Raw genomic sequence first — 22,053 nt, 5'->3', positions numbered from 1 at the left:
GGCCGCCGCTCGTGGGGCGCGCCCGGGACCCCCCAAAACTGCCCCGCCATGGCGGGCACCCCCCCGGCCCTCACCCTCCTCCTCCTCACCGCCCTCACCCCCCTGGCCGCCGAGGAAGGTGAGTCCCACACTTTTTTTTTATGGGGGGGAGCACCCCGAAACTCCTTTATTGCGGGGTGGGGTGGTTTTGGGGTAAATTCGGGTGGTTTTGGGGAGCTGAGGAGTCGGGGAGCGCTCTGAGGGTAAAGGGGAATGTGGGTTCCCCCTTCCCCCGCACAGTTTGGGGTGCGGTGGGGAATCTGCAGGTGCCGGAGCGCCTTTGGGGCGAGGCAGGGGGGGAAGGTTAAAATTAAGGGAAAAGTTGAAAGGAGGGCGGAGAAGTTTAAATGAAAAGGGGAAAAGTTGAATTAATGGGAGAAAGTTAAAGTAAGGGAGGGGGGAGTTAAAAAGGTGTATGGGGAGATAAAAATGCGGGGGAGGGGCCAGCAAAAATGCGGGGACAACTAAAATAGAGGAGAAATAATTTAAATGGGGAGGAAAAAAGTTAAAATGAGGCAAAACCCAAGAGTTTGGGGCAACTTTTCCCGTGCCGAACATTCAACCGACGCGCCGGGGCCAGGTCCTGCCGGGAGCCCCCAAAGGAGGCTGGCACAGGGGTGAAGGTGGGGGAGATTAAAAAATAAACCCCCCAAAAAAGGGGAAAATCACCTTAAAATGGAGCGTTTCCCATGGGTGGTGCAGGGTCGGGTAGGATCCGGCCGGAGAGCTGGAAAACAATGTCAGGAAAATCCCAAAAAATTGCTGAGAAAAAACAAGCAGCGTCTCGGCCTCCACCTCGCAACCCTTCCCCCGGTGATTTTGGGGCTTAGTTTGGCAGGGTTGGGCAAAAAAAAGGGGGGAAATTCACTTTTTTTGTGTATACCTGGAATTTTTTTAGGATTGAGTTTCTATAAACTCTGCCTGACGGCTTTAATCCATCATTTTTTGAGGGTAAAGTGGAAGAATCCAGCCCCAAATGCAAATAAATCAGAGGCTGGCATGGAAAATACTCCCTGAAAACTAAAAATGGGGTAAAAAACCCTAAAATGAGGATTTTTGGGGGACAGCAGAGGGGGTGATCAGTGGCAGCTGTGGGATTTGGGGTGTGTTCCCAAAGTGCTCTTTCCCAGGAGGGAATACTGGGATTTGAGGTTTGAAAAGTGCGTGGGGGGAAAGGGAGAGTGGTGGGAGTGGTGGGATTTGGGGATTTCGGGGGGATTGGTTCCCCTCGGTGAGATCCAGGGGGATTTGGGGTGAGCTGAGGTTGGGAGGAGGTTAAAGAGGAGAGAATGGAGCAGGATTGGGACTGGGATGGGATCAGTTTTGGGATTATGACTGGGGTTCAGATCGAGATTGAGGAGGGGATGAGGATGGGGAGGGGATGGGTTGGGAATAATTTTGGGATTGGGATTCTTGTTAAGGGTGAGATTGGGATGGGATTGGAATGGGAGTGAAGGGGATGGGATTGGGGTTCACTGTGGGAATTTAATTCGGATTCAGACAAAGATTGGGATGGGAACGAGGTTAGGGCAGGGCAGGGGACAGGGACAAGGATGCAGCCGGAATGGGATTGGGAATGGGACGGGGGTGGCGCTGACGGTGGCGACAGAGTTGGTGGCACTGGAGGTGCGGGCGGCCGTGGCCGGGTGACGAAGGCGACGGAGAATTTGATGATGATGATGATGATGGTGGCGGTGGGTACAGGTGACTCCCGGGACGGGGCTGCGGCCCCGGCGCTGTCCCTGGAGCAGCCCCGGCCCCGGGACCGTCCCCGGAGCCACCCTGGGGGCACCGGCGGGGAACCCCCGCCCGCTCCGGCCCTGGCTCCGGCAGCTTTCCGCTCTCCGGAGGCTCGCGGGGGGGATTTCCAGCCTCAGGAAAACCGGGATATCCGCCCCGGCATCCTTCCTGAGCCCGGGCACGGCGCGGGGGGGGCGCTGCAGCCACCCGCGTCCCCCCCGGCAGCTCTTGGGGTCCCCCCACCCCCCAGGCCTGACCCTCCCGAGCCCGTCCGTGCTCAGCCCGTGGCAGCTGGGGGGGCACATCCGTCCCGAAATGGCCCCGTCCCGCCGGACCCATCTCCCGCTGAACCCGGGCGTCCGGGCACATTCCTGGGGGGTGATTCACCGGGGGGCCCCGCTCCCTCCCCGGCCTCCTCTTCCTCCTCTTCCTCTCCCGGCGCTGGATCCGGCCGCCGCCCTCGGCGTGCCAGGGCAGGTCCCGCCGGGCCCCGCGGCTTCCCCGCCTCTGCGGGCGGCCCCGGGGGGCTTCGTCCCCCGAAATCTGCCGGGAACGGGCGTCCGTGGGTCCAGGGGACACCTGTGGGGACCGGGACTGTTTGGAGGTCCTGGGGACATCTGTGGCTCTTGGGGACGTCTGTGGAAATGGGGTGGATCCGTGGGTCCTGGGGGTATCCAGGAGTCTTGAGGACATCCATGGAACCTCCTGGCTGGCATCTGTGGGTTCCAGGGATGTCTGTGAGTGCCCAGGACATCCAGGGATCCTGGTGGGATGTCTGTGGGTCCTGATGGCATCCACAGGCCCCAGGGATATCTGTGGGTGCCCAGGACATCCATGAATTTTGGGGACATCTGTGGATCCCAGGAGTGTTTGCACATCCTGGGGACTTCTGTGGGGTTGTCTGTGGGTCCTGGGGGACCAACATCCAAGGGCCAGAGGGGTGTATTGGTGGCACCTGCAGGTCCTGGTGGCATCTGCTGACGTCCCTGTCCTCTCTCCTCTCCCACAGTGGTGCTGCTGGACTTCGCCAAGGCACACGGGGAGCTGGGCTGGCTCACCCATCCCTATGGAAAAGGGGTGAGCACCCATGGATCCGGCATCCGGCCCTGCTGGCCGGCTCTGGGATGGGGAATGGGGACAGCCATGGGGGAGCTCCATGGGGATGGGACAAGGACATCCTGGGGACCTTCACAGGAATGGGCATGAGGGCATCCATGGGGGTGGCAGATGGGGGCCTCCATGGCAATAGAGACATCCACGGGGATGGGCCTGGGGGCATTAATGGGAATGGGGACAGGAGCATCTGTAGAGAGGGACCTCCATAGGAACATCCCTTGGTCATGAGGATCTCCATGGGCATAGGGACAGGGACACCTGTGGGTTGGAGACCTCCACTGGAATTGGGCTGTCGCCCTCCATGGGACCAGGAACACCCATGGGGATGGACATGGGGACATCTATGGGGTTGGAGACTCCACTGGAACTGGGCTGCAGCCCTCCATGGGAACAGGAACACCCATGGGGATGGACGTGAGAACACCCATGGGGTTGGACACCTCTGGGACGTGTCTGGGGACCTCCATGGGGATGGGGACAGGGGGAACAAGACGGGGACAAACCCATCCTTGGGGACAGTGCCTCAGTTCCCCTCCATAGCCCCATTTCTGTCTCTGGGGACAGTGGGACCAGCTGCAGAACGTCCTCAACGACTCCCTGATCTACATGTACTCCGTGTGCAACGTCCTGGAGGGCGAGCAGGAGAACTGGCTCCGCACCAACTGGATCTACCGCGGCGTGGCCCAGCGCATCTTCATCGAGCTGCAGTTCACCGTGCGCGACTGCAACAGCTTCCCCACGGCCGGCGGCGGCTCCTGCAAGGAGACCTTCAACCTCTACTACGCCGAGTCCGACGTGGATTACGGCACCAACTTCCAGAAGCGCCAGTTCAAGAAGATCGACACCATCGCCCCGGACGAGATCACCGTGCAGGAGGATTTCGCCGCCCGCAACGTGAAGCTCAACGTGGAGGTGCGCTCGGTGGGGCCGCTGCGCAGGAAGGGTTTCTACCTGGCCTTCCAGGACCTGGGCGCCTGCGTGGCGCTGCTCTCCGTGCGCGTGTACTACAAGCGCTGCCCGGCCGTGGTGCGGGGCATGGCGCGGTTCCCGGAGACCGTGGCCGGCGCCGACTCGCAGACCTTGGCCGAGGTGCGGGGCTCGTGCGTGGCCGAGGCCGTGGCCGAGCAGGCGCCCGCCCTGCACTGCAACGCCGACGGCGAGTGGCTCGTGCCCATCGGGGAGTGCCTGTGCCGGGCCGGCTTCCAGAGCCTGGGAGACACCTGCCAAGGTAGGGACTGGGCTAAGCTGAGGGATGGTAAGGATGGGACAGCTTGGTGTGTGCCTGGGAGGGAAGAGGATTGGCCCCAAAATTCCCAATCCTTAGCCTTGAGTGGATTGTGGAAGGGCTTAGCTGAGAGAGGGGTGGGGTGTCACGATAGGACACAAAAGAACACAAGCGCGCTGCTTGTTTTGAGGTAAAGAAAAACCACTGCTGTTTTCAAGGTGAAGAAAAAAGGGAAGTTTATTTCCTGACTCCAACATTGACAGTTTTCTAAGAGTGACAGCGGATTGGAGGGTGACAGTGCCATCCTCCACTAACAGTCTATTGACTTTCTCTTTTTTCATAAAAGAATGCAAAACAATGAGTTATTTACAGAAAGTGTGTGAGAAAGCTCGCTACAAGAATGTTAACATTAGAAGGCTTAGAAAATCTTAAACTAAAGCGATAGGTGGGGCAGTGATTGCAAAAATGAGGTGAAATGCCTGAAAAATTCCAGATTCAGGGTTGGAGAAATGAGGTTTTGTCTCCAAAATTCCCAGCCCTGGATCCTCACCTTTCAACATCACCACTGTAGTGAGAGCTCAGACAGGTGAAGGGTGGGCTGGGGGGATCCCAGTAGTAATAATAAAGAAAAATAAAGTAATAATACTTTACAGTAGCAATACAAAGCATTGTTCAATTGCTACTCCAAAGTAGCAATGCAAAGTAGCAAAAAGTAAATAAAGTAGCAGCTGCAAAATAAGATTAAATACCCTAAAATTCCCCATCCTGGATCATTCCCCTGCACCACCACTAATGCAGTGAGTGCAGCAGGGCTCAGCCAGGACAGGGGTGGTTTTGGGGGGGCTCCCCAATAATAAAGAAGCTGCAAAATGTGGCAAACTCCCTATAACTCCTCTCTGGGTGCTTGTGGGGGTGCTTCCCCCCCCACCTGCCATGTGCTGATCCCCTGGATGGGGAGCAGGATTTGGGATCTCACCAGTGTCACCTTGTGTGTCCCCCCCCAGCTTGTCCCCCTGGCACCTTCAAGGCCGCGGTGTCCTCGGGGGGCTGCCAGCCCTGTCCCCCCAACACCCTGCCTGCCCCGGCTGCTGCCGCCACCTGCCCATGTGAGGACGGATTTTTCCGGGCCCCTGAGGATCCCCCGGAGCATCCCTGCACCCGTAAGTCACCTCTTTAGAGAGGACACTGTGATGTCACCTCACTGAGGTGACACAGAACCACCCTGTCCCCTGACCCCGCCCTGTGCCCCTGCAGGTCCCCCCTCACCCCCACAGGCTGTCACAGCCCTGGGGTTGGGGGCCGCGGTGCAGCTGCGCTGGGCCCCCCCGGCCGACCCCGGTGGCCGCGAGGACGTCACCTACAGCGTCACCTGCGAGCAGTGCTGGCCCGAGAGCGGCGAGTGCCGGCCCTGCGACGGGGGGGTCCGCTTCTCACAGCCCCCCCAGGGGCTCACGGGGACGGAGGTCACTGTCACCGACCTGGAGCCACACGTCAACTACACCTTCACCGTGGAGGCCCGCAACGGGGTGTCCCCCTCCAGCCACCAGCGCAGCGTGGCCAGCGCCACCATCAGTGTCAACCAGACAGGTGAGGGGACACCGGCAGCTCCCACGCCTTCGCTCCATAGTGGGGACACATCTGTGGTGTCCCTGTCCCCCATGGGAACACCTCAGTGACGTCCCTTTGTGTCCCCACAACAGAGCCTCCCCGGGTGACATCGGTGAGCCTGGATGGACGGACGGCCACCAGCCTGGTCCTGTCCTGGACGGTGCCACTGCGGCAGCAGAGTCGGGTCTGGAAGTACGAGGTCACCTACAGCAAGAAGGTGACACAGCCTGACACCTCCATCTGTGTCACCTCCATCCTTGCCCCCAGCTGTGTCAGCTCTGTCGATGCAATCTCCATCCATGTCATCCCTCCATCCTTGCCCTGAGCCACATCAGCACCCCATCCACACCACCTTCCATCCTTGTCCCCATCCCTGTCACCTCCATCCCTGCTCCATCCATGTCATCCCTCCATCCACATCACCTCTATCCTTGCTTCCATCTGTGTCCCTCCCATGTTCATCCCTGTATCCATGTCACCTCCATCCCTGCCCCATCCATGTCACGTCCCCACATCATGTCATCTTTGCCCCACCCGTGCCACCCCTCCCTGCGTGTCACCCTAATGTCACCCTGCCGTGTCCCCAGGTGGATGAGAACAGCTACTCAGTGCTGCGCTGCGAGGGCACCTCTGTCACCCTGCCCAAGCTGTCCCCAGGCACTGCCTACGTGGTTCGGGTCCAGGCCCTCACTGCTGATGGCCACGGGGCCTTCAGCCCCCAGCACGAGTTCGAGACCCTGCCTGAGGGTGAGGAGGGGCTGGGGGTGTCAGGGGTGCGGGGTGGGGGCTCCAGGGGGTGTCAGGAGTGGGGTGTTGGTGCTCCAGGGGGTGTCAGGGGTGTGGGGTGGGTGCTCCAGGGGGTGTCAGGAGTGGGGTGTTGGTGCTCCAGGGGGTGTCAGGAGTGGGGTGTTGGTGCTCCAGGGGGTGTCAGGAGTGGGGTGTTGGTGCTCCAGGGGGTGTCAGGAGTGGGGTGTTGGTGCTCCAGGGGGTGTCAGGAGTGGGGTGTTGGTGCTCCAGGGGGTGTCAGGAGTGCGGGTTAGGGACTCCGTGGGATGTCAGGAGTGGGCGGTGGGGGCTCCAGGGGGTGTCAGGTGTGAGATGTTGGTGCTCCAGGGGGTGTAGGTCTCACCTGGATGGTCCCCACAGGTTCTGAGGCCATGGCATCAGCCACTGTCATCGCTGGCAGCATCGCTGGTGTTGTCTTTGTCGTCTTCCTCTTGGTCACTCTCCTCTTCATCCTCCGGCGGTAAGGGGACAAACCCTCCTAAAACCTCCCAAAAACCCCAAAATGTTGTTGTCCCACCACCAAATATGGCCGGGGGATGATCTTTTGGGATAAAATGCTGCTTTTCTGCAGGAGGAAGAGGTCACGGCCACGCCAATCTGCTGAGGATGTCTACTTCTCCAAGTCAGGTGAGCCATGGGACAGTGGGGACAACAGGGATGAGTAGGAGGTGACAGGGGTGCTGACCTTCTCCTTGACACCTCCAGACCAGCTGAAGCCCCTCAAGACCTACGTTGACCCCCACACTTACGAAGACCCCAACCAAGCCATGCTCAAGTTCACCACCGAGATCCCTCCATCCTTCATCACCCGCCAGAAGGTCATCGGTGCTGGTGCGTGGCTTTGTCCCCCCAGAGACACCCCAAAATCAGGGTGGGACAGGGGGGCTAAAGGTGCCCATGTTTTTTGGAGCAGGTGAATTTGGGGAGGTGTACAAGGGTACCCTGAAGCGTGGCAGGAAGGAGGTGCCAGTGGCCATCAAGACATTGAAGGTGGGGTACACGGAGAAGCAGCGCGTGGACTTCCTGAGCGAGGCCACCATCATGGGACAGTTCTGCCACCACAACATCATCCGCCTCGAGGGCGTTGTCTCCAAGTGTGAGTGTCCTCTGTGTCCTGTCCCCACAAAAAAAACACCCCAATTTCCCAGCAAAACACCCCAAAAAAGAGTTATAAAAATAAGGTGCTTTGAGCAACGGTGCAAAGAGGAATTTGGGGGACTTGTGTCTTTTTGAGGGATGAGGTTGGGGATTTTTCTGGGGAAGAAATTCAGGTTTATTTGGGAGGTTTTATGGGGAGCTTAGGGGATTTTTGGAGGAGCTGGGGGAGTTATTGTGGGGTTTTGGCTATTGGGGTTTATTGGGGTCTGTAAGGGGTTTGAAACTTTACTGTTGTTTTGGGAATGTTTAATGGAGGTGACTTTTTGGGGAGTTGGGGGTCTGGAGTTTTTGGGGAGAATTGGTAGGGTTTGGGTTTTTTTGTAATTTTTGAGGGGTTGGGGTTTTTTTGAGGGGCATTGGGCATTTGGAGGTTTAAGGATTTTGGGAGGACTTGTGGGAGGTTTAGAGATTTTAGGGTGGTGACTTTTTGAGGGCTTGGAGGGATATTTTTGGTGTTTTTACCTATTTTGAGGTCTTTCTTTTGTACAGACAAGCCCTTCATGATCATCACAGAGTACATGGAGAACGGGGCACTGGATAAATTCTTGAGGGTAGGTGACACGTGGTGGCAACAACCACAGGGTGGTGGAACCTCCAACACCCATCAAGGGAGGTGGGACAACAGGTGGATTCCAGGCTGGATTCTCCCCTTTTCCCAGGAAAAAGAAGGTGAATTTGGCATCATCCAGCTGGTGGGGATGTTGAGGGGCATCGCCGCCGGCATGAAGTACTTGGCCAACATGAATTACGTCCATCGGGACCTGGCTGCCAGGAACATCCTGGTGAACAGCAACCTGGTGTGCAAAGTGTCCGATTTCGGGCTCTCGAGGGTGCTGGAAGATGACCCTGAAGCCACCTACACCACCAGCGTGAGTGTCACTGCAGCGGGGTGGTGGCCAGGGAGGGGTGGCTGGATGGCCAAGGTGAGGGGGTGGTTGGTTGTGTTGGGGTGGTTGTCCAAGGTGGGTGATTATCCATTGTGGTTGGTCGTGTTGGGGTGGTTGGCCATGTTGGGGTGGTTGTCCAAGGTGGGTGATTGCCCGTCATGGTGGCCATGTTGGGGTGGCTGGCCATGTTGGGGTGGTTGAACAAGGTGGGTCATTGTCCATCATGGTTGGTCATGTTGGGGTGGTTGAAGAAGGTGGATGATAGTGAACCATGGTGGCCATGTTGGGGGGGTTGAACAAGGTCGGGTGGTTTTTTGGGGGTGCAGGGTTGACCCCAATGTCGCTGTAGGGCGGGAAGATCCCGATCCGTTGGACAGCACCCGAAGCCATCTCCTACCGCAAGTTCACCTCTGCCAGCGACGTCTGGAGCTACGGCATCGTCATGTGGGAGGTGATGTCCTACGGCGAGCGGCCCTACTGGGAGCTCTCCAACCATGAGGTGAGAGCCCACCCTCCACCACCACCAGTGTTCTGGGAGACATTCAAGGCCAGGTGGGACAAGGCTGGGATCAACCTGGGACAGTGGAAGGTGTCCCTGCCCAGGGCACGGGCTGCAATGAGATGAGTTTAAAATCATTCCAACCCAAACTATTCTGGGATTCTGTGAATGAACACCTTTGTGGGTGGACCATTCCTGACCCTCATCCTCCTCCTCGTAGGTGATGAAGGCCATCAACGAGGGCTTCCGCCTCCCGGCGCCGCTGGACTGTCCCTCAGCCATCTACCAGCTGATGATGCAGTGCTGGCAGCAGGAGCGCTGCCGGCGCCCCAAATTCCCCGACATCGTCAGCATCCTCGACAAACTCATCCGCGCCCCCGACTCCCTCAAGGCACTGGCAGATTTCGACCCCCGGTGAGTGTAGAGAGTGCCAGGATGGGGTGGGAGGCAAGAAGAAGGAGGGGAGAAGTTGCCCAGAGCAGCTGTGGCTGCCCCTGGATCCCTGGCAGTGTCCAAGGCCAGGCTGGACAGGGCTTGGAGACTCCTGGGATAGTGAAAAGTGTCCCTGCCCATGGCAAGAATGGAATGGGGTGGGCTCTAAGGTCCCTCCCAACCAAACCAGCCTGGGATTCTCTGATTCTTGCACATCTTTGTGTCTTATATCACTTTTTGCACTCTCATGGTGCTGTTTTGGGTTGAGTTTTGCATCTCTGCACTCCCTTGTTGCTTCTGGCATCTGCATTTCTGCATCATTTTTTGGTATGTCCCCATTTTCACATTTCCACTTTCTCCAGCATCTCATTTTCTGCATCACGATTTCATCATCTCATTTTTGCATTTATTTTTTGGCATCTTCCCATTTCTGCATTGTTTTTCCATTTTCATATCATTTTTCACATCCTTCCATTTCTGCATCATTGATTTAACCTTCCACTTTCACATCACTTTTTGCACCATTTAATTTCTGTGCTATTTTTGCATCCTTCCAGTTTTTGGCATTATTTTTTCCTTTTTCCATTTCCACAGAATTTCTCATCTTTCCATTTTCACATTATTTTTTGCATCTTTTCAACTCGTGTTATTTTTCCATCCTTCCACTTTTGCATCTCTATTTGTCACCCTTTCATTCCTGCATAATTTTTTGCTTTGTTTAATTTCTGCAATATTTTTGTGTCCTCACCTTTCTGTGTCATTCTTTACACCTTCTCATTTTCACATTGTTTTTTGCATCTTCCTATTTTCACATTATTTTTTTACACCCCTCCATTCCTGCATCATTTTTTGCATCATTTCCTTTCTGCATCACTTCCACGCCCTTCTGTTTTCACATGGCTTTTCCAGCCTTGAATTTCTGCGTCACTTTTATTGAATTTTTCTATTTTTGCCTCATTTTCCGCAGGGTGTCCATCCGGCTGCCCAGCACCAGCGGCTCCGAGGGCGTCCCGTTCCGCTCGGTCCCGGAGTGGCTGGAGTCCATCCGCATGCCCCAGTACACCGAGACCTTCATGGCCTCGGGCTACAGCACCATCGAGAAGGTCCTGCAGATGACCAGCGAGTGAGTCCTGTCCCCATGCTGTCCCCTGACACTCCCAGGCTGTCCCCACACCACTCCCCTGCTGTCCCAAGGATGTGTCCCCACACTGTCCCCATCCCCTCGCCACCGACTCCCAAGGGACAGAGATGTGCTGGGAACGGAAACCACTTCCGTGGCCTTGGTGGCCCGAGGGATGGGATAAAATTAGATGTTCCTTGGCTGGAGAGGCCAGGATGAGCTGTATCTGTCCCTTGAGATGAGCTGTGTCCATCCATTCCTTGGGATGAGCCATGTCAATCTGTCTATCCCTCGGGATGAGTCATGTCCGTCCATCCATCCGTCCATCCCTGGGATAAGCCATGCCTCCATTCCCTCCATCCCTCCATCCATCCATCCATCCATCCATCCTTCCCTTGGGATGAGCCATGTCCATCCATCCCTTGAGTTAGCTATGTCCATCCATCCATCTCTCAGGATGAGCAGTATCCATGCATCCATCCATCCATCCATCCATCCATCCCCCAGAATACGCCATGTCCGTGCCATCACCTTGGGATGAGCCATGTCCATCCATCCCTTGGGGTTAGCTATGTCCATCCATCCTTGGCATGAGCCATGTCCATCCATGCCTTGGCTATGTCCATCCACCCATCGAGATGAGCCATATCCATCCATCCCCCAGAATAAGCCATGTCTATCTGTCCATCCCTTGGGATGAGCCATGTCCATCCATCCCTTGGAGTTAGCTATATCCATCCATCCATCCATCCATCCGTGTCCACCCTGATGAGCTGTGTCCACCCCCTCATCCATCCATCTATCCATCCCTTGAGATGAGCCATGTCCATCCATCCATCCATCCCTTGAGATGAGCCATGTCCGTCCATCCATCCATCCATCCATCCATCCCTGGGGATGAGCCATGTCCATCCCCCATCCATCCCCACCCTCCCAAGGATGCTGCTCCTGGCTCCCCCCAATCCCGGGCTGTGTCCGTGGTGTCTCCAGCCCCATTCCCCATTCCTGACCCCATTCCTCACTCCGTGTTCTCCCGTTCCCCTTCCCAGGGACATCAAGCGGATCGGGGTGCGGCTGCCGGGCCACCAGAAGCGCATTGCCTACAGCCTGCTGGGGCTGCAGGAGCAGGCAGGGGCTGGGGGGGCCCCAGGCTGACCCCCCACCCCCAAAACTCCACATTGACCCCCCCTCCTCCCCGAGGGGTTTATTTATTATTTCTGTAATTATTAAGGTTTTTTTTTTATAGTGTTATTGATCTTGTCCCCGCGCCTGGGGATGAAATGGGTGCTGCCCCTTCCCTCCCCCCTAAAAAAAATGGAATTTCAAGCTTGTTTGGAACTGGGGGAAGGATTTTTTTTCTTATTTTCCCCCCACATTTCAAGAAAAAAAGGGCTCAGTCCCAAAACTGATTTATTTTTGCTTTTTTTCTCCCTATTTATTCCTCTCCCACCAGGTTTTTGGGTGTATTTGTTTGCCCTTTATTGCTGATCTGCCAGTGTTGCCTTGTATTTTTTAACCTAATTTATTCTATTTTTGTATATTTATTGTGAGGAATTAAAGGTTGTGTCGGGTTTGGGAGAGAAAAAAGGGGGAAATTTTAAAAACCCAGCTCAGATGCTTCCCCCCGCCCCCCTTTTTTCATAGATTTATGGGGATTTTTGTGGGGTTTTGAATAAAAATATGTGCTTTTTGGTTTTCTAGAATATTGTGTTTTCCCACTGGTTCACAGAGAATGAGGGAATTTGGGGGACAAAGAGAGGGGGTTCTCCCTAGATTTTAGGGAGTTTAAGGGCATTTAAAGGGGATTGTAAGAGGGTTTTAAAGGGTTTTCTTAAGGTGTTTTAAGGATTTTTAAAGGTTTTGGGGTGCATTAAGGGGGAGTTAAGGAGGTTTGAAGTTTTGGGAGTTTTTAGGCATTTTAAGGAGTTATCGGGGGGGGTTGGGGGCTTTAAAGGGGTTTTAAGTTATTTTTAGGGAGGCTTAATGTTTTTTAAGGGGTTTATTTAGGGATTGTTAGGGGGGTTTTCAAAGTGAGAGGGTTTAGGGGTTTTAATGGGGGTTTAAATGGGTTAAAGAGGATTTTTAAGGAGGTTTAAATGAGTTAAAGAGGGTTTTTAGGGGGTTCTCAGGGATTTTAAGGGGTTTCACAGGGCTCCGGGAGCGTTTCCCATCCAGGGCCCCTTTCCCCAGCAAAACCCAGGAGGAATTTTGGCCTTTTCATCCCCCGCCGCTCCCCGAAGCCAAAGCCCGGCCGCGCCGGCTGCCCGGAGCCTGCAAATGACTGGGTAGGAAAACGCCGGAAAAAAAAAAAGGGGTTTGACATTTTTTTCTGCCCTAAACCATAATAAGGGATGGGTGGGAGGTGAGGGTGGACCAACATCGCGCTGCGAAAGCCGCGGGTTTGGGGGATTTTCACCCCCTTCGGGGGGACTTTGTCCTATGGGTGTCGTGAGTCCGTCGGGCTCAGCCCCGGCCGCGATCGCGGCTCAAAGTCCGGAGGTGCCTGGGAGGGGCTGGATAGGGGGGACACCCCGGGAAAGGGGGGGGACACCCCGGGCTGGGCTGGATCGCGGGGACACCCCGTGCTGGTTCTGGCACCCCCCGGTCTCCCGTGTGCCCAGCCCGGAGCCCAGCCCAGCTCCTGCCCCACTTTTGGGGTGTCTCCCTGGCGCTGACCCCGCTTCACCCGTCCTGCGCCGGGCCCGGGCATGCCCGCCCTGCCCAACCTGCCCCGCCACGCCTAATTAACCCCTCAGGCTTAATTACGGCTTCGTTAGCGCCCGATGCGCCGCCCAAACCCGCTGTGCCCCAGTCCGGGGGCACCGAAGAGCAGCGGGGACTCGGGCCCCCATTCCCCCTGGATTTTGGGGTCACTAAACACCCACCCCCTGATTAATTGCAGTAATTAAAATGAGGATAATTATTTGCTGGTAATTTTAGAAGGGGGGCACAGGAGGTGTCACAGAGACTGGGGCGCTTCAGTGCACGTCCTGGGCAGTTTTGGGGTGATTTGGGTGGTTTTAAGTGCTGTTGTTGGGTTTGGGAGGGGGGTGGCGTCCCCAAAAGAAACCGGCAGGAGGAAGAGGAGAAAGAGAAGGAGGAGGAAGCACTGATGGGTCGATGGTTTAATGCACAACTGATGCCCCCAGCCCAGACCCCCCACACCGCTGGGGGGGTCAGGACTCCCCCTCTTTTCATGGGGGACGTCGGTGGGGAGGGGTCCCCTGTGGTCCCGAAACGCCATCACTTGGGGTTGGCGAGGTCCTCAATTGCTCTCCGCAGCTGGAAGGGGACAGAGGGGGTGGGACAGGGGCTCTCCCCCACTTTACCTTCTCCTTTCTTCCCCTTTTCCTTTCCTTCCCCCCCTTTTCCTTTCCTTCCCCCCCTTTTCCTTTCCTTCCCCCCCTTTTCCTTTCCTTCCCCCCCTTTTCCTTTCCTTCCCCCCCTTTTCCTTTCCTTCCCCCCCTTTTCCTTTCCTTCCCCCCCTTTTCCTTTCCTTCCCCCCCTTTTCCTTTCCTTCCCCCCCTTTTCCTTCCCCCCCCTTTTCCTTCCCCCCCTTTTCCTTCCCCCCCTTTTCCTTCCCCCCCTTTTCCTTCCCCCCTTTTCCTTCCCCCCCTTTTCCTTCCCCCCTTTTCACCTCTGCCCTGCTCACGGCTCCCACCAGCTCCCCAGAGCGGGTGACAAAGACTCGCTGCAGCTTCAGCATCTGGAAGAGGTGATAGGCCTGGGAGAAGGACAACAGGGACACGTGGGAACAAAGCCACCCTCGCCGTGTCCCCTCAGTGTGACACAGACCTGGGGGGACTCCCAGGACACATTTCACAGCCCCAGACCTGGTGCAGGGAGGTCCATGGAGAGAACTGGAGCATGATGGGCTCGATGGTGCAGTCGTCCCCGAGTGTCCCCACCGCAGCCAGCTTGTGGAAGGTGACATGGTAATTTTGGGGTGGAAAAGCAGTTTTTTGGGTGTGGTAGGGTGCCCCCACCCCATTTACCTTCTCCCCTTGGGGGGCCTGAGGGTGCTTGTGGCTCTGGAGGAAGGTGACCAGCTGGGACCTGCTGACGGTGCCCACCAGAGTGGGGGACCCTGGAGAGAGGGGACAGTGTGGGAGTGCCAGGGGGACACCAAGGGAACAGTATGGGAATAACAGGGGGAGGTACTGGGGACACTAAGGGGACATCCCATGGGGACAGCAGGGTGATGGTATGGGGACAGTATGGGAATATCGAGGGGACACCCCACAGGGACACCATGGGGACGGTATGGGAATAGCATGGGGACAGTATGGGAATGGCATGGGGACACCATGGGGACAGTATGGGAATGGCATGAGGACACCGTGGGGACGGTATGGGAATACTACAGTGGCACCATGGCACTATTGAGGGCACAACATGTGGACACCAATGGGAACGGGACGGCCTGGCACCATAAGAGCAGTATGGGGACACTGCAGGGACACCCCATAGGGACAGCGTGGGCAAGGCATGGAGATGGCAGGGGAATATCAATCAAGTGGGCACTGGAGGGACACTATGGGGACAGTATGAGGAGACACAGAAGGGCCACCACAGGGCCAGGGACTCGCTGGCCACCCCCCATGGTGACAGTGACCCCCCAGGTCCCACATCTCACCTGTGCTCTCCACCACGGGGTACTCAGCGTCAGCAGAGGCATCCAAGGCCACCAGCACCTCCTGGAACCCGTCCCCCTTGGCCAAGGCCACCACCCGGCGCTCCATGAACTCCTCCACCACCACTCGGTAGGAGCTGGAGAACACAAAACCCCCCAAATTTCCATCATTTCCTGGAGCACCACCCGGCGCTCCATGAACTCCTCCACCACCACTCGGTAGGAGCTGGAGAACACAAAACCCCCCAAATTTCCATCATTTCCTGGAGAATGCCCCCAAAACTCGGGGTTTGGGGCGGGGGCTTACGCGATGTGCCGGCTGCGGATGGGGGGCAGGTAGGGCAGCTTCTTGACGATGATGCCGGCGTCGTAGAAGGATGGTTGGTTCTTCTGGCTGATGGCGTTGGCCACCAGCACGGCCAGCACGGTGGGCAGGAGGTGGTCCAGGTGCCCGGTGGCCTCGCACACCAGCAGGGCCGTGGACACCGCGTGGGTCACCGAGCCTGCGAACGCGGCTGCGCCTGGCGGGGAGCGGGGTCAGGGGCTGGGGGTGGGTGTCCCCTGCCCGTGGGGGTGTCCCCCTGCCCCCAGACTCACCAGCCAGGGCGTAGCCAGCAGGAATAATGGGCCGTGGGGGTCCTTCCGAATGGAGCCCCCGTGGGAAGAGCAGGGCCACCACCTCTCCTATCAGGCGCCCGATGGCTGCTCCTAAAATTGGGGGAGGAGGGAAGGTAGGGAGACCCCTGGAGCCCCCCCAGAATGGTGGAGGGAGAGGTGACCACCCTCCTGCAGCTGTCCTAGAGCTTCATGCCTCCCCTGTACCCCGCAGACTGGATGTACCCCCCTCCAGAGCTTGGTACTCCCCCAGTATCCCACCCAAGGGCTGAATGAACCCCTGCACCCAGCCACACCTGGCTGTCCCCCCATGTTCCCCCCAGCCCTGACTCACCATAGATGAAGATGGGCATGAAGTACCCGGCTGGCAGGGGCAGGGTGGTGGCCAAGATCAGCATCCAGAACTGGGGGGACACGGGGAGGTCAGCTCATGGGGACACCGTGTTGGGGGGCACAGCTGGAGATTGGGGGGCCATGGTTACCTTCATGAGCAGGAAGAAGGTCAGGGTGCCGTAGATGGTGGCAGAGGGATGGTCCCACTCCTGCCAGAGCCCCCCAGGCTTGGCCACGCCCGAGGCGTTGGCAGCCAGCACACCCCAGGTGCGGTTGTCAAAGAGGGAGATGAGATGTTCCTTCATGGTGAGCTGGATGGATGGACAGATGGACAAATGGACACCCTGAGCCCCCGCTGGGAGGTTTTGGGGTCCCCAGGGAGCCCCAAGTGCCCTCACTCACCCTGGAGGCCATGAACTGGCCCAGCCCGGGCGGGAAGGTGATGGAGGCGAGGAGCAGCACGGCCAGCACCGTGTACACGGGTTTGCTGCAGGGGGACACGGGGGCTGAGTGCGTGGGAACGGACAAACAGACACACGGGAGGGACCCAGGGACACCCAGAGTGGATGGGGTTAGTGGGCAGGGTGCATGGGGGGACATTGGGGCACCCAGGGTCGGTGAGGGGGACACGTGGATGCACAGGGTGAGGGGAGGGGGGCACACAGGGACACTCCGGGTGAATGGGGTGGACAGAGGGACATCCAGCATGAATGGGGGGGGACACGGGGACACCTGGGGTGCACGGGCGGGGGGACAGAGGGACACCCAGGGTATAGGGGAAGGACACAGGGACATGCAGGGTGAATGTGGGGAGGGACACAGGGACACCCAGGGTGGATGGGGGGGGACACAGGGACACCCAGGGCATATGGGAAGGACACAGCGACACGCAGAGCCTGCACAGCACGGACACACAGACACAGCGGGTGCAGGGTGCAGACAGACAGATGGACAGACGCCCGGTACACACTCAGTGGCCAAGAGCTTTGCCGTCAGCCGGTTCCTCTTGACGGCCACCATCATCCAGCGCTGGCAGAAGAGATAAGCACAGGCCACGATCCCACAGATGATCCTGTGAGGACAGGGCAGGTAGGGCACAGGCAGAGCACAGACAGCACCCCAAAACCGGGCCCTCCGTACCCCAAAATCAGGAAAAAGAAGGTCTCCAGGAGGTCGAAGGGAAAATCAATCTTGAGGTCACTCTTAAAAACAGCGGCGATGGTTTCTGGCAGGGGGGACAGGAATGAGGGTGTGGGTTTGGGGGTGAGCACCCCAAAAATGTCCCGGGGGAGGGTCAAGGGGAAGAGGGGGCACATCCTGCCCAGCCTGCCTTGCCTTGCTCGCTGTTGAACACGGCCAGGAGCCGAAACATGAAGGCGCCACAGGTGGCAGCAAAGAAGCCGCGCCAGTAATCCCGCACGGCGAAGTGGGGGGACATCACCTCGATGCTGAAAAGCACCCCTGGAAAAACGGGGAAAGGGATCAGGGCGAGGCTTAGGGGGGCACAGGGTGGGATTAGGGGGGTCCTCACCGCTGATGGGTGCCCCGAAGACTGTGGCCACCCCGACGGCTTGAGCTGCCACCAGCATCTCGTGCTGCTTGAACTTGTTCTGTAAGGTGTGTGTGTGGGGGGGGGGGGGTTAGGGACAACCTCAACTTTTTGGGGGTAAAATCAAAAATCTCTCTGTTCATTTTTCGGGCGGTGGTGGCACCCCCACCTCATATTCCCTTGTGACCGTGGTCCTCATCTTCCCCAGGTAGGCTGCGGCCATGGCAGAGAGGTGCACGTAGGGACCCTGGGGGGACACAGCGCTGAGCCCCCCACCCATCCCAGCACCGGCTGAAACCGCCGGGGTTTTGGGGTTCAGAAGGGGATCCCTCACCACTTTGCCAAGGAAAACGGTGCTGCCGCACGTCAGGGTGCAGGTCAGCCCCACCACCTTGGCTCCGAAGTTCTGGATGGCCAGGTAGTCCTCCAGCACCACGCCCATCAGGATGGTCTTCAGCTCCGGGATGCCGGAGCCTGGCGGTGGCGAGGGGGGCAGGATCCAAATTTTAGGGGTCCCCCATTACCAAGGGTGCGTTTTGGGGAGTCTGGAGGTCGGGGTGCAGCCGGCTCACCTCCGGAGTGCGGGGTGATGCTCTGGGCGAAGCCGCTGGAGAAGGCGGCCATGGCCGTGGGGAACAGGGTCCACGAGAGGTACTTGAGCACCGCGATGTCCCCGATCTCCCGGTACAGCCACGTGTGGGCTGGAGGAGAGGTGTCGGGAGGGGAGCTGCACCCCCCGAAAGAGCCCCCCCGTATTCTCGGTGAGCCCCAAACGCCCCCGGGGCGCCCCTCGTTACCGGCATAGAGCCTGGCGACGATGATGTCCATGGCGAAGCTGATGGTGGCCATGAGCACCCCCAGGATGAAGAGGAAGTACCAATCCTCCCCAACGCGGAACAGCTGCCGCTTCACCCACTCCAAGCACCCTGCGAGCGGGGAAACAGGGTGCTGACCCCCCAAAAACCCCCCTGCCCCCATAAAATCCCCCTTTTTGGGTGGGGGTCTCACCTCGGACCCTCCTCCGGGCGGTGGGGCAGGGTCTCCAGCTGTGCTCCGACACCAGCACCCTCTCCACCTCCTCCTCCTCCTCCTTCTCCCCCCGCAGCCCCCTGGGGACAGGGCGCTCCATCCCGGGGACGCTTCAGGTGGACCGCACCCCCTTTTTTGTAGCCCCCCTGCCCCGTTCCTCCCGCCTCGGCCTCCGCTGCCCGACTGAGTTTGCAAACGAGCTCATTAAAAACGACCTTGACGAATCCGACGGACCCGCTCGGGCCGGAGCGAGCCGGGTTTCCTCCCCCCTCCGCCACCCTCCAGCTCCCAGTCCCAACGTACATCCCGCGGCGGGGAGGTTTTAATAAGTATTTTAATTCATTATCGTGATTATTCCTTAATAATAGGCATCGCATTCCATGGCGTTGAGCTGGGGGGGTTGAACGGAGCGGGGAAAAATTTCCACCGTCTCCGGCGCAAGACCTAAATTTAGCCGGTTTTACGAGAGGTCTGGCAGGCGGCCGGGAGCCTTAACGAGGCTTTAAAAAGCTCGTCAAGTCGAAATATCCCGAAATAACCGATCCGGCGTCGCCTTCGCCGGCAGGAGAGCGAGGAAGGGGGTTCCGCTCATCCCCCCGGCGGGAGCTGGGGGTCGCAGGTGGGCGCAAGCGGCGGCTGAAGGTGAAACCCTCGCCCGCCGGCTCCATGGAGCTTTTCGGGAGCTTTGTCCGGCCCCACGGGGAGACCCTGGGCTTCCCAGGTGAGTTTGGGGCGCACCCGGGAGGCATTTGGGGGGGATCCTGGGGCAAGCTGTGGTTGTGAACCCCCCAAACCGTGCCCTGCAGCTCGCCCCGGTAACACGGGCGTGGTGAAGACCCTGGGGAACACCTATCAGTTCACGGTGGACGTCAGCGACTTCGCGCCCGAGGACATCATTGTCACCACCTCCAACAACCAGATCGAGGTGCACGCCGAGAAGGTGGGTGCTCCCTCCCTTCCCTGCTCACCCCCAAAATCCTCACTGGGGGTGTGGGGACTGCTCAGCTCCCACCCAATTCCCAAACAGCTGCAGCCACAACCCCAGCAGTATTTAATTCACCATTAATTAATAATGGGGAATAATGAGTCCCCATTCTGCTTGCACCCCAAAATCGCCTCTTTTCACCCTTTTTATTTTCCCTCCCAGTTGGCCACGGATGGCACTGTCATGAACACCTTCACCCACAAGTGCCAGCTGCCCGAAGATGTGGACCCCACGTCCGTGTCGTCCTCGCTGGGGGACAATGGGATGTTGACCATCCGGGCTCAGCGCCGGCCGGCCAAGCACTCCGAGCACGTCCAGCAAACCTTCCGGACTGAGATCAAGATCTGAGGGGTCGGGGGGCTCCTTTCCCCCCCGCTCCTTTCCCTCCCTCGCTAATTAAATGGGTGATTTGGGAAGGCGGTGGGATGTGGGGTAGGGAATGGGAAGGCTCCCTGCAGAGTGGGGTCAGACCTGTGCTGAACGCATCCCGTCACCCAGCTGAGAAATTCCGAAGGGGAGTCCCAGCTCCGGCAATTTTTAGCTGGTGCGTGTTGAGGAGGGAGATCCAGCGTGCCAAGAGTCCTGCCGGGAGCCAGGTTCCCTTCCCAACCCTCTGCCAGAGCTTGTCTTTGTATATAGAGCTTGCGATAAATTATTGAGAACGTCCGACTGCCGCCTTCTCCGTTTTTTGGCGTTTCCCTGATGCTTTACCCTCAAAAAGGGGCGCAGGTTCAGACCCAAGGGGTGTCTCTGTAAGGGATATTCTGCCATCCCCACAAAAACCCGCACCAGGAGCCGCTCGGGCGCCCGCTGCCCTGTTTATTTCCAGCCTGGGGTGACTCATTTCTTCCCCGAAGCTCTATTTCAGAGCCATTCCCTCAGCTGTCCGGCTGCCGACCCACCTGGAAGGGCACCAAACCCTTCTTCTCCTCCTCCTCCCCTCGCCCACCCTTGCCCACCCTCACCCAGCACCCTGGGGATGCCCCAAGGCCGGGATGCCGGCCCCAGAGCCAAAGGCTCGTTCTGGGGGAGGAAGGGCTCGTTCTGAGGGAGGAAGGGCCTGGCTCTGTGTCCCTGTGTGTACCCACAACAGCGAGGCGCCCGCTGGGGCAGCAGCGCCTGTTTATGGCTACACAGCCCGGCTCGTGTTGCTGCTCCGCCCGTGACTGCCTGCAGCAGCCTGGCAGTGGCCCAGGCACGGCGCTCAGGGCAATCCCCCTGCGGCAAAAAGGGCCGAAAGCGATGATGGCTGAGGTGGCGAAGGCTCGGGGAGCCGGGGAGGGCAGCGCCCGTCGGGACCCGGGCAGGAACGCGGCGGGTCCGGCTCGAAGCCAGCCCGGAGCCCAGCGGCGGTCGCTGGTTGCCATCTAGCGGCCCTGGCCCAGGGAGGTGCGGGGAAAGGCGGAGGGAAATGGGGAAACCGCCCTATTTCTGCCCGAATGGCTTTGGGACAGGGGAGGTGAGAAGAGGGCAGGCTCAGCCCGGCACCAAACACACCCCACAGCAGCTGGCCCCTCCGGCTCCTCATGGCCCCTCATGGCTTCCCTCGTGGGCCCCCTCTTTCCCTGTTTCTGCCCAAATGGCTTTAGGACAGGGGAGGTGAGCAGAGGGCAGAGGGCCGGCTCAGCCCGGCCCCAACAAACACTCCCCACAGCAGCTGGCCCCTCATGACTCCCCTCATGGCTCCCCTTGGCCCCTCATGGCTCCCCTTGGCCCCTCATGGCCTCCCTCTTTCCCTATTTCTGCCCGCATTGCTTTGGGACAGGGGAGGTGAGCAGAGGGCTCAGCCCGGCCCCAAACACACCCCACAGCAGCTCATTCATGGCAGGAAAGCTGGGGAAAAAAACCCAGGTTTTTGGGATGTGTTTGAACTCTTTATCAATGATCGGGACAAGAGGATCGAGGTACCCTTGTAGCCCATACAGAACTTTTTCACTTATTTATGCATTTTAAGCAAACAAATAAATTAACGTTCATTGGTTGTAGGTCACATAATTCTCTTATTAATTAGCATGCTGTCCTCTATTGGTTATTGATTTCTATAGTCCTTTTATCATCTTCTCCAGCTTTTCAAGCCTTAATGTCCACCGCATTTTCTGGTTCCTCAAATGTCCTTGAAGGACCATAAATTTAAGATCCCAGACACCCAGTCTTTGAATACTTTTGGCTTTATTGAAGCTTGTCAGGGTTAGTTTTAACAAACTTAAGGTTTTGGTGAATAATGATCTCACTAACAAAAGTCTGTGTAGAAGCTTAACTAGTACTGGCCAAAAGTGGGTGCTGCTCACAATTAATTAAA

General features: G+C 57.9%; 3 protein-coding genes across 4 annotated transcripts; 2 read left to right on the top strand and 1 right to left on the bottom strand.

The window, feature by feature from the left end:
- Window positions 1-17: 17 nt before the first annotated feature.
- Window positions 18-12,313, top strand: EPHA2 (EPH receptor A2). The gene is made up of 17 exons (XM_063176797.1): window positions 18-118; window positions 2,789-2,856; window positions 3,460-4,123; window positions 5,125-5,280; window positions 5,375-5,707; window positions 5,821-5,945; window positions 6,316-6,475; window positions 6,875-6,974; window positions 7,086-7,141; window positions 7,220-7,345; window positions 7,428-7,610; window positions 8,162-8,223; window positions 8,332-8,541; window positions 8,909-9,058; window positions 9,279-9,472; window positions 10,458-10,613; window positions 11,660-12,313. The coding sequence occupies exons 1-17, from the start codon at window positions 49-51 to the stop codon at window positions 11,763-11,765; spliced, it is 2,919 nt and encodes a 972-aa protein (XP_063032867.1). The 5' UTR covers window positions 18-48; the 3' UTR covers window positions 11,766-12,313.
- A 1,455-nt stretch (window positions 12,314-13,768) lies between these two features.
- Window positions 13,769-18,915, bottom strand: CLCNKA (chloride voltage-gated channel Ka). Of its 2 annotated transcripts, XM_063176917.1 has the most exons (19): window positions 18,749-18,913; window positions 18,538-18,666; window positions 18,313-18,441; window positions 18,075-18,214; window positions 17,910-17,987; window positions 17,723-17,801; window positions 17,527-17,652; window positions 17,332-17,416; window positions 17,162-17,263; window positions 16,594-16,678; window positions 16,341-16,502; window positions 16,193-16,262; window positions 15,841-15,951; window positions 15,551-15,764; window positions 15,247-15,380; window positions 14,606-14,697; window positions 14,444-14,527; window positions 14,248-14,334; window positions 13,769-13,892 (listed from the first exon to the last, which is right to left on the bottom strand). In XM_063176917.1, exons 1-19 carry the CDS (start codon window positions 18,867-18,869, stop codon window positions 13,854-13,856), a joined length of 2,067 nt encoding a protein of 688 aa, XP_063032987.1. In that variant the 5' UTR covers window positions 18,870-18,913; the 3' UTR covers window positions 13,769-13,853. The 2 variants fall into 2 exon arrangements, with proteins under 2 accessions (XP_063032987.1, XP_063032988.1); XM_063176918.1 differs by lacking the exon at window positions 17,162-17,263 and having other exon boundaries at window positions 18,749-18,915.
- Window positions 18,916-19,290: 375 nt separating this feature from the next.
- Window positions 19,291-20,420, top strand: HSPB7 (heat shock protein family B (small) member 7). The gene is made up of 3 exons (XM_063176919.1): window positions 19,291-19,490; window positions 19,576-19,709; window positions 19,917-20,420. Exons 1-3 carry the CDS (start codon window positions 19,436-19,438, stop codon window positions 20,100-20,102), a joined length of 375 nt encoding a protein of 124 aa, XP_063032989.1. The 5' UTR covers window positions 19,291-19,435; the 3' UTR covers window positions 20,103-20,420.
- Window positions 20,421-22,053: the final 1,633 nt, after the last annotated feature.

This window comes from Melospiza melodia, chromosome 26, assembly GCF_035770615.1.
Source record: "Melospiza melodia melodia isolate bMelMel2 chromosome 26, bMelMel2.pri, whole genome shotgun sequence".
Lineage (NCBI taxonomy): Eukaryota > Metazoa > Chordata > Aves > Passeriformes > Passerellidae > Melospiza > Melospiza melodia.
The sequence above is the reverse complement of the archived record's forward strand: the minus strand, read 5'-3'. Positions and strand labels throughout refer to the sequence as shown.

Coding starts and splice junctions, on each gene's coding strand:
- HSPB7 (XM_063176919.1), top strand. CDS start 19,436: ATGGAGCTTTTCGGGAGCTTTGTCCGGCCCCACGGGGAGACCCTGGGC. Junction 19,491..19,575: donor GGAGACCCTGGGCTTCCCAG/GTGAGTTTGGGG, acceptor CGTGCCCTGCAG/CTCGCCCCGGTAACACGGGC. Junction 19,710..19,916: donor TCGAGGTGCACGCCGAGAAG/GTGGGTGCTCCC, acceptor TTTCCCTCCCAG/TTGGCCACGGATGGCACTGT.
- EPHA2 (XM_063176797.1), top strand. CDS start 49: ATGGCGGGCACCCCCCCGGCCCTCACCCTCCTCCTCCTCACCGCCCTC. Junction 7,346..7,427: donor CCAGAAGGTCATCGGTGCTG/GTGCGTGGCTTT, acceptor TTTTTGGAGCAG/GTGAATTTGGGGAGGTGTAC. Junction 8,542..8,908: donor AAGCCACCTACACCACCAGC/GTGAGTGTCACT, acceptor ATGTCGCTGTAG/GGCGGGAAGATCCCGATCCG.
- CLCNKA (XM_063176917.1), bottom strand. CDS start 18,869: ATGGAGCGCCCTGTCCCCAGGGGGCTGCGGGGGGAGAAGGAGGAGGAG. Junction 17,264..17,331: donor TTCTTTTTCCTGATTTTGGG/GTACGGAGGGCC, acceptor CTGTCCTCACAG/GATCATCTGTGGGATCGTGG. Junction 14,698..15,246: donor CCCCGTGGTGGAGAGCACAG/GTGAGATGTGGG, acceptor CCCTCTCTCCAG/GGTCCCCCACTCTGGTGGGC.